Source organism: Capra hircus, chromosome 29 (genome assembly GCF_001704415.2).
Source record: "Capra hircus breed San Clemente chromosome 29, ASM170441v1, whole genome shotgun sequence".
NCBI classification, from domain to species: Eukaryota; Metazoa; Chordata; class Mammalia; order Artiodactyla; family Bovidae; genus Capra; species Capra hircus.
Window position 1 is genome coordinate 50,430,001 of NC_030836.1, and position 10,187 is coordinate 50,440,187.

The 10,187-nt window shown below is 64.9% G+C and overlaps 1 protein-coding gene and 1 non-coding gene across 3 annotated transcripts; both read left to right on the forward strand.

The window, feature by feature from the left end:
- IGF2 (insulin like growth factor 2) lies at window positions 375-8,275 on the forward strand (the record flags this gene model as incomplete). 2 transcript variants are annotated; one of them, NM_001287042.1, is given in 4 exon segments in its annotated part: window positions 375-541; window positions 5,183-5,345; window positions 7,114-7,262; window positions 7,561-8,275. In NM_001287042.1, coding segments are annotated over 4 exon segments (708 nt in total).
- MIR483 (microRNA 483) lies at window positions 6,652-6,719 on the forward strand. The gene has a single exon (NR_129761.1). It is a non-coding gene; the product is annotated as a microRNA 483 (primary transcript).

A 10,187-nucleotide genomic window follows, 5' to 3' on the forward strand; every position in this document is an offset into this window, starting at 1 on the left:
CTGTGCAAAGATCACAACGGGGGTTAAGCGCCTCGGCGACCTCCAAGCGGGGCCGGCAGGGCGCAGGGCAGGAGGGACGCGGAGGAGAGGCGCACCCCCGCTCAGGCGGCGCGGCGCCTCCAGCCGCCCGGGCGCCTCCAGCCACCCCGGCGGAGGACTCGGGTAGGCGCGCGCCGAGCGCGGGAGACGTGATTGATGGCGGAGCGAGGGGGCGAGCCGGCCTCGGGCTTCCGCCGCCGGCAGCCCCTTCCCCTTGGAGAGGCGCGCGTGGTCTGGGCTCCTGGGGCGGGCGGGGCGCGGGGACTCGTGCGTGGTTTTGACTTGGTAAAAAGAAAAAAAAATCACACCGACTTCTTACATCGTCCAAACCCTCTAGGAGATGGTTTCCCCAGACCCTCAAATGACCGTGGTGGCCCCCGGGGCTGAACCCGAATCTACGCAAGTCCAACGCATAGAGGACGGGGGAACCATTATCCGGATATTTTGGGTGGGCCCCAAAGGCGAGCTGCTTAGACGCACCCCGGTGAGCTCGGCCATTCAGGTAGGATTTGAACGACGTTTCCCGCCCTGCTCGTCTCGCCCCTGGCACACAGGCGCAGCCCGGGCCGGCCTCATGCCTGGCCCAGATTCGGGCCTGGCCCGGCTGGCCCTCTCCACGTTCCGCACCTGGCGTCCGCCGAGGCTCCTCCCCGGTTCCCGTGCGGCACCGGGGGGCGCTCGGGCTCCGGCTGCAGCTCGAGGTGCTGCGCCTGCTCGGGCAGGTGGAGGCTGCGCGCCTCGCCCGCGCCCAGAGACTCCCCACTTCCCCAGCAGGTCCCCGGCGGGACTCGGGGACCCGCCACCTGGGCCCGCACACACAGGGCACCGTCGCCGCCTAGCCCCCCGGTGGGGCGCGGGGATCCGGCCGTCGCTAGGGCATGTGACGCCGCCCACCCTGGTCGTCCCGGGTCCCCCGTGTACTGTGTCGGGACTCTGGCACCCCGGAACCGCAGACAGGGCCCCCAAACACTTTAGAATAGTGATTCTAGATGTCTTTCGAACTCTGAGGATCCCTGCCCCCACTCCAATCTCGTCCCCGCGCACCCCACAGCCCCCCCCCTCACCGCTGCCCCCCGGGACCCCAAGCCTGGCCCCCCCTTGGCTCGAGTTGCAGAGGCGGTTCGGGGGCGGGGCGAGGACCCCTCGAGCGCCCATTGGCGCGGGCACTCGGCCAGCGGGGCCCGAGCGGGCGCCGAGCCGCGGGTGGCTCGACTATAAGAGCCGGGCGTTGGCGCCCAGAGTTCGCCTGCTCTCCGGCGGAGCTGCGTGAGGCCAGGCAGGCCCCCGGCCCCCCCTTCCGGCCGCCCTCGCCTCCTGGCCCTCGCCCGCCAGCGCCTCCACCCGGCTGGCGGCCCCGCGTCGACGCCGTCCGCTACGCTGCTGACCCCCATCTCGGGCGCCGTCGGCGGGGCCGCGCTCCGCCGGCCTGCGGATTCCCCGCCGCCTCCTCTTCGTCTACCTCAACGCCCGTCCCGCTTCGCCCGAGGAGGCGGTCCCCCCCGCAGGCAGTCCGGCTCGCAGGCCGCCGGCGTTGTCATCCCCCGCGCTCCCCCCCGGCCCTCCCCCGGCGCGCAGCCCGGCCGCTCCCCCTCCTCGCTGCGTCCCGAGCGGCCCCGGCGCCGCCACCGCCACCCCCCCCCGAGGCCCGGGCTCGCGACGGCCGAGGGCTCCGTCGGCCCAAGCCGAGCTGGGCGCCCGCGGCCCGGGTGACGCCTCCGCTCCGCCCCCCTCAGCACCTTCCCCGGCCCCCGACGTTGCGCCCTTTCCTCGGCTTCTCTGCGCTCCCCGGCCCCTCTCCGGCCTCTGGTCCCGGCCCCCAGTCTTCTTCCGCAGCCTTCCCTTCGCTCCCTCCCGTCCCCCCCAGCTCCTTGCCTCCAACTCCCTCCCCTTCCACGCCCGCCCTCTCGCCTTCGCCGTCCCAAAGTGGATTAATTATACGCTTTCTGTTTCTCTCTCCGCTGCTCTCTCCCGCTGTGAGCCTGCCCGCCTCTCGCTGTCCTCTCTCCCTCTCGCCCTCTCTTCGGCCCCCCCTTTTCACGTTCACCCTGTCTCTCTCACTATCTCTGCCCCTCTCTGTCCTTGATACAACAGCTGACCTCATTTCCCGATACCCTTTCCCCCCCTAAAAGTACAACATCTGGCCCGCCCCGGCCCGCAGACAGCCCGTCCTCCCTAAAGAATCAGACGAAATTTCCCCCCCCCCCCCAAAAAAAGCCATCCCCCCGTTCTGCCCCGTCGCACATTCGGCCCCCGCGACTCGGTCAGAGCGGCGCTGGCAGAGGAGTGTCCGGCAGGAGGGCCTTCGCCCGCTGTTCGGTTTGCAATACGCAGCAGGAAGGTGGGCGGCTCCGGTGCCGGCTTCCAGGTAAGCGGCGTGCGGGCCGGGCCCGGCGGGGCGGCGGGGCCCGGGCAGACGGGGCTGGGGTGCTGGCGGTCGCGTCCCCCGGGGCGAACCCCGCGCTCTCCCTCGCGCCGCGGAGAAAGGGGCGAGGGGTGGGGGGCGGGGGAGGGACTTGGGGAGCGCCGGGGGAGGTGTGAGCTCTGTGCACGCCGACTTCCTGGTCGCCGTGCGGGTGCAGGGGGCTGTTACTGAAAGTTTGTGATTTGTGCCGTGCGGGGGCAAAGGCGGGCGTGGGCGGGGGCTGGGGGGGGCGGCGGCCGTGTAATGAGAAGGGGCGCAAATCTCAGAAACCCACCCTGGTATGTTGACTCGTTGCCAGCAAGACCGAGAGAGGAAAACTGGGTGGGCGGGGCCAGGATGGAGCGAGGGGGGCCGAGTTGGCAAGAGAGTCCTGCCAGACGCCACATTCCCTCCGCGCCCCCCCCACCGCCTCCCTCTCCTGGTCCCCGACATTTCCAACCAGGAATCTGGGTGGAGGGGGGCTGGTCCAGAGCTCAGAGGGGCCCGGAATGGACCGTCCGGAGAGGGTAACTGCCCCTGCCCCCGTGGGCAGATGGAAGTTTCCATACAAGGAGGTGGAAAGCAGCCCCCTCCGGAACCGCCCCCCCCCCCCATTTCCTTGTGCAGAGATGGGCTGGGGGTGCGGGAGGAGCCCCCCTCCCCCGCCCTGGTACTTTGCTAAGAGACGCTAGGGCTAGCGGTTGGGGGTGCAGGAGAGGAGGGGCTGGCTGGGAGGACGGAGGGGGCGGGAGCGAAGGGGGCGGGGGGAGTGGTCAGCTGGGAGCGGGGTGGGGGCAGGGTGGAGCCGGGGCTGGGAGGAGCCGGCCCAGACATAAAAGCTGAGGCACTGACCAGCCTGCAAACTGGACATTAGCTTCTCCTCGGAGGCAGCCTTCCAGACTCCTCCTCCTCCTCCTCCTCCTCATCCTCCTCCAGCCCCAGCGAGCCTCCTGTCCAGCTGCAGGTAACAGCGGCTCTGGAGCAAGGACCCCGCTGCGCTGCGGCTCCCGCCCGCCGCAGCCCGCTTGGCTCCTGCCCGCCGCCCCTCACTCAGCCCCCCACCCCTCCTCTGCCCACTGGCTCACCTGGCCTGCGTGGCTGCCTGCCTCCTGTCCAGGCTCGGCTCTCCGCTGGTGTCCTGGACTGGACCCCACACCAAGTGGCTGGGCTTGCAGAAAGATGGAGTTGCCGCTCGGACAGCAGGAATTCCTAGCTGGCCAAATTTGTTTTCAGAATTTGGAGGGGGTGGCCGTGGGGCAGCGGGGAAGGAGACTGGGGTTTCGTCCAGCGAGGGGTGGTGGGCGAGGTGGCCGTTTAGATCTTCCATGGAGCTGGCCCCTGCTCGTCGGGAGCTTAAGCGCGACTGAGTTTCCTCCTCAGTCCTCTCATTTCCTACACGATTTATTGCACCAAAATTCCAACAGGCAACAACCTTGCTCCAGGCTGGGAAGTCGTGTGTGGCTCAGCGCCCGTGTGTTCACTGGGTGCAGTGTCTGGGACGGACACATGTGGGCAGCCCACCCGGGCCCTTGCTTGAGTAGCCCAGGGTGCCACGGCTGAGGGGCGCCGGGCCGTGACTGTCCTCCCAGAAGGGGCTTGGAGCTGGGCCTGCCGAGGACAGGCTGGGAATGCCTGCCTGGGGGGCTTCCACCTTTTGCAGAGGCGGAAGTGGCTGCTGAGTCTAAAGGGAAGCCAAGATCCTTCCCCTTTACGGGGGCCTATTTACCCCGGTCTTCAGCCTTGCAGCCTTGAGAGGGGGTGTGTCCTGAGGTGCATCTCTTCCCCCAGATCGGCCCTGAGGGAACCTGGTGTCTGGTCCCCCCGCCTCCCCGGGGTGGGGTGGGGCCTGACCTGCTCTCTTCAGCTCTCCGATTGGGGTTTGGCATCCCAAGAGGGGAGCGGCTCTGGTGTTCCTGGAAGGACTCTGAGGCCCTTGGCCATTGGGAGTGCGATGCAAGGCCTGGAAAGAACGCTTTTGGTTTTCATGTGTGTTTTGGGGACCCCAGGGAAGACTGGAGTCCAGGGACTAAGAGACGCCGGAGAACGAGGCTCCCGGGAGCATGGCTGGCACCCCGTGCCAACCACCAGACCCTTGACCTTTGCTCATCAGCAGGCCGAGAAGTTGGGAAAGGCCGTCTGGGAGGGAGAGGCGTGGGGCCGGGACCCCCCGCCGTCGCGTTGGGAGGGAGGCTGGTCCTCCTGGCGCCCTTGCCCGGCTGGGCCTCTGGGGTGCACATGTTCTGTGCTGGGGTGGGGCCCTCTGCCATCTTGGCTGGTTCAGGGAGGCTCAAGAAGTGGCCACTGCCTTGTGCTGGCCCCGCCCCCATGACTTCATAGGATGGAGGCCAGGTCCAGTGTCCAGCACTGGCCCTTGCCGCTCTGGGTGTGGCCAAGCCTCGGCAATAATACGAGGGGGACAGTGATCCCCACGTGAAGGTACTGACCAGCACTTGGGGCCCATCAGAGAGGCTCCGCCCCCAGCCCTTCCCTCCTCGTGGGGTGATTTCTGCATCCCACCAGCCTCAACAGAGAAAGCTCTTGTTGTTCCTGTAATTAAAGCAATTAAGATTAAGGAGAAAGCCAGGCTTTAAGTCTGCAACTGGGCTTGGACTTAGAAGGTGGCTGGGCTTAGGGTCCCAAAGGGAGCAGCCGGCACGTCCTGGCTGAGCCATCCGGGGGCCTGCCGGAGGGCGGGCCGGCCCTGGGCGGGGTGGTGGGCTCACGCCTCTGTCTCTCCCGCAGACATCAATGGGGATCACAGCAGGAAAGTCGATGCTGGTGCTTCTTGCCTTCTTGGCCTTCGCCTCGTGCTGCTATGCTGCTTACCGCCCCAGCGAGACTCTGTGCGGCGGGGAGCTGGTGGACACCCTCCAGTTTGTCTGTGGGGACCGCGGCTTCTACTTCAGTGAGTAGCTCCCTGGGGCCAGGGGAGGGGTGGGCGCAGCAAGCCCTGCGTAGATGCTGGGGTCCTCCTCACGGTCCTCAGTCGCCTCTGCAGGCCCTCCAGCCTCCCTGGCTCGGGGGGCTGGGCCCAGGCTTCTAGCCACACGACTCACAGTCAAGGGAGAATGGACAGGTGTGTCCACAAGTGGCCAGACCTGAAGCCGCAAGTGCGGGTGGGGTGTGGAGGGGGCTGAAGGCCCAGTTCCGGTGTGGCGGGGGGCGCAGACAACCCTTCCCCTCCTGCTTCTCCCTGACCTGCCCACGGGCAGCTGTGGGCACTGGCTTCCTGCACCTTTTGTCCACCTCTTGGCGATGGGCACGATGGAATCAAATGGGTTGAATGCCATTAAGAATAAAAGCACTTGTCACTGGGGGTGTGAGTGTGCGTGCTGGGGGGCGCGTGGCTCCATCCACGAGGGGGGTCCGCTGCCCTGGTGGGAGGCAGAGGGCTCGGGGGCTGGGCGGGACCCACACTTGAGGGCGGCTCGTGGTGCAGCCGCCTGCCTGCTGGCCTAAGCGTTTTGGCTGGTTCTCATGGTTTCGGACCGGGGACGCCTGGCTGGGCACACGGACCCCTCTGCCCCCCTCCGCCCTGCGGCCCCGTGCAGCAGGACGTGTCCCCGATGGAAGTGACCTCTCCTTCAGCGTGGGCTCTTGCCCTCACTCCCCGTAGTCTGGGCCTCCGGTTCTTTACTGTCAGGAGAGTTGGGAGAGTGTCCACGTGGTTTCCAGGGGAAATGGGGGAGCAGGGGCAGCCTGGCCCTCAGGGTGGGGCACGTGCGCTCCCTGGGCTCAGCCAGATGCCTCTCCGGGCCACGGGGGTTGGGGCGGGACACTGCTGGGACAGCCGGGCGAGGGCCGTGAGGCTCGAACCCGGCCCACCACGCCCACGAGGCACCTTCCTCCACAGCCTTTACTTACCCACCCTCTGAAATGGGCCGGAAATGCCCGTCTTGGCATGCCAGCGCTTCGCTCTGAAAAGCACACCCACTTCTCCGCGCTTCCGAGGCCCCTGCTTGCCCTGGCTTCTCCCGTGGTCTCTCTCTCTGCCACCCTTGGGGGCAGGAAGTGGCACCGCAGCGCCTAGTGCTGGCCGGCCCTGGCACCAGGCTTGCCTCCCTGACGGGTGGGCTGGGCTGAGCCCCCAGCCCTTTTGACCCTGCAGCCGGACCCCTTACTGGGGGCTCCCTTCCCGCCCCCCCCTCCACGGACGGCGGAAGGAAGGCGGGGACTTCGCGTGGCCGAGTCTGGAGCCCGCGGTGGGGGGAGGGGAGGGCGGGAAGAAAGGAGGGCGTGGTCTGTGCAGCTCCTCACTCCTCTCCTCCCGTCTTCTCCTTCTTCCTCCCATTCCTGCCGGTCTCAGCGGTGGCGTCTCTAGGGCCACGGGCACCTAGGCTCCTGGTTGGCTCAGGCGTGGCACCTGGGTCCCAGCCGGCCTTCGGGCCGGGACCCCGGGGTCCCGGGACTCGGGGCCGGGGCCCACCTGACGTTCGAGGAGGAGGCGCAGGACGCCAGGGGCTGGCTCTGGTCACTCACGCTCACTGTCCCCTCTGTCCTTTCTGGGCCCGCCTCTCGCTTCCTTCCTCCACTCCAGGCTGCGGCTGGCTGTGCCTGCAGGGCCACCGGGTGTCCTGTCCCAAGGGTGGGGGCGGGGGGCTGGCCGAGGACCCCTGCCTCTGCCAGGTGTGGGCACTGACCTGTCCTGCCCTTCCTCCCTGGGGGACCGCCAGGCCGACCATCCAGCCGCATAAACCGACGCAGCCGTGGCATCGTGGAAGAGTGTTGCTTCCGAAGCTGCGACCTGGCCCTACTGGAGACCTACTGTGCCGCCCCCGCCAAGTCCGAGAGGGATGTGTCTGCCTCTACGACCGTGCTTCCGGTAAGACAGCCCCCCAGCTCCAGCCCAGCCCCGAGGGGGACCCTCCCCTCTCTCCCTCTGCAGCCCCACGGGGCTGTCACCTTGGAGCCAGGGGACCAGGGCACAGCCAGCTGCTGAGCTGAGAGGGCAGCCAGGGAGTCCTTTACACTCTGCCCACTGGGGGCGCTGGCCAGCAGCGCGGGTGGGCACTGGCCTGTCACACCTGCCATCACATCTGGGGCACCCGGGGCAGCTTAGGCGTTGCCCCGCCGTGTTCCCTGGGGCCTGGGCAGCCCCTGACTCACTCTTCCTCTCCCAGGACGACTTCACAGCATACCCCGTGGGCAAGTTCTTCCAATCTGACACCTGGAAGCAGTCCACCCAGCGCCTGCGCAGGGGCCTGCCCGCTTTCCTGCGAGCACGCCGGGGTCGCACGCTCGCCAAGGAGCTGGAGGCGCTCAGAGAGGCCAAGAGTCACCGTCCGCTGATCGCCCTGCCTACCCAGGACCCTGCCACCCACGGGGGCGCCTCTCCCGAGGCATCCAGCGATTAGAAGTGAGCCAAAGTGTCGTAATTCTGCCAAGTGACACCATCTACCTCGCGCCGTCCTCCTGACCGGGACTGCCCCACTAGGTCTCTCTCTGAAATCCCTGTACCGTCCTGTCTGCGGGCTCCCCTGACCCAGCCTCTGTGCCCCAACCTCCCCACGTCAGGCAAGTCCCCCTCGGCCCCCTCCATCTGGCCGAGGGGATCAGAACAACATCTCTAAAAATGTACAAAACCAATTGGCTTTAAATATCCCCCCAAATTATCACCCCCCAAATTACCCCCAAATTATACAACCAAAATTGCAATCATAAACCCCTCAATCAGCCCCCTTGAAATGAATTGGCTTTTTAGCAACACCAGAAAAGCAAACTAGCTTTCCAAAAACTTCTTAAAAAAAAAAAAAAATCAATTGGCTGAAAAAAATACTAAAAATAAATTGGCTTAAAAACAATTGGCAAAATAAAAGAATTCGGCCCCCCCCCCCCTTCCTTCTCATTCCCTTTGGATCTGGACTTAAATTGGCTTTGATCTAATCATCTAAGAGAAAGGAAGGGACCAAATTTCCAGGTAGGCTTGTCCCTGCTGGCCAGCCATCTCCGCCCCCCTCGCCAGGCCCTCCCCGGGCACTGGCAGTGTGACACCAAAGACCCCAACCCGCTCCTCCTCCAAGCTTCCATCACTGGGACCCTACAGAGCAGTGAGGGGACGCTGTGAGACCAGAGGAGGGGAGCGCGGAGCAGAAACCCCGAATCGCGAAGGTAGAATCGAATTGGCAAAACACCCCCACACTCCAAAATCTCACATCACAATCCGTACCTTGGAAAGCACATGCAACCCTGCACACACACACACACACACACATACACACACACACACATCCACGCACACACACAGCCACACACCCACACACACCCACATAGCCTCACATGCATCCATGCACACGCACACACACACACATCCAGGCACACACACACACCCACATAGCCTCACATGCATCCATGCACGCACACACACACACCCACACACACACTCATCCACGCACACACGCACCCACATAGCCTCACATGCATCCATGCACGCGCACACACACACACATCCACGCACACACACACACATCCATGCACACACACCCACATAGCCTCACATGCATCCATGCACGCACACACACACACACTCATCCACGCACACACGCACCCACATAGCCTCACATGCATCCATGCACGCGCACACACACACACATCTACGCACACACACACACATCCATGCACACACACCCACATAGCCTCACATGCATCCATGCACGCACACACACACACATCCACGCACACACACCCACATAGCCTCACATGCATCCATGCACGCACACACACACACACATCCACGCACACACGCACCCACATAGCCTCACATGCATCCATGCACGCGCACACACACACACATCCACACACACACACACACATCCGCGCGCACACACACCCACATAGCCTCACATGCATCCATGCACGCACACACACACATCCACGCACACACACCCACATAGCCTCACATGCATCCATGCACGCACACACACACACACACACACACACACACTCTCTAGGGACACCTGTGTCCAGCCTTGTGCAGCTGAGACCGAATTCCATCCCAAATTATTCTCTGAGCTGCCCCGCGATGAGGTTTTCCTGTTCCGTGCTCCCCTCTGGTCCCCTGGGACGCGCCATGGTGGGAAGGTGTGTCTCGGGCTCAGGCAGGTGGTTCCATCTTTCCGAGAAGAGGATGATCCCCACCTCTTCTCGGCACCTGTCCTGACCCCACAGCCCACAGAATGTAAGTCCTGGGTGCCCCCAGACCCCAGGGGCATCCACGCACCGACCATCGTGCAGAGCAAGGAACGGTTTGGCCAGGCAGGAGATGGCTGCAGCTAAGCGAGACGAGCCCTACCACGTGGCCTGACCCCCTGGGTGTGCTCCTGCAAGATCTGGGGAGCCCTCTCCCCCGAGCACACCTAGGGATCATCTTTGCCAGCCTCCTGGGGAAGCCTCTCAGAAATGAGGGGCACCCCCGGAGGCTGGCAAAGGTGACGGGGAGTGTGGGAAGTCTGGAGGATGGCGGGGTGGGTGGGGGGCAGTGGGGGCTGGGTGGGGGGACATTCCGAGGCAGGAAGTGGTCCAGCAAGATTTCGGAGAAAAACGTTCGGGGGGAAGGAACGGCGAGGCACTTGCAGAGTTACAGACGGGAATCAGAACCCAAATTGACGCCAATTGATCTATCTCCCCTCTTTAATTACTCCTGGGGCATCTTTCCTTTTTTTTTTTTACCCCTCCTTAGCTTTTTGCGCGCTCTTTTATCAGTTTGCTCCCACCCCACGTAACAGGGGGGCAGTGACCAAGGACGAGGAAC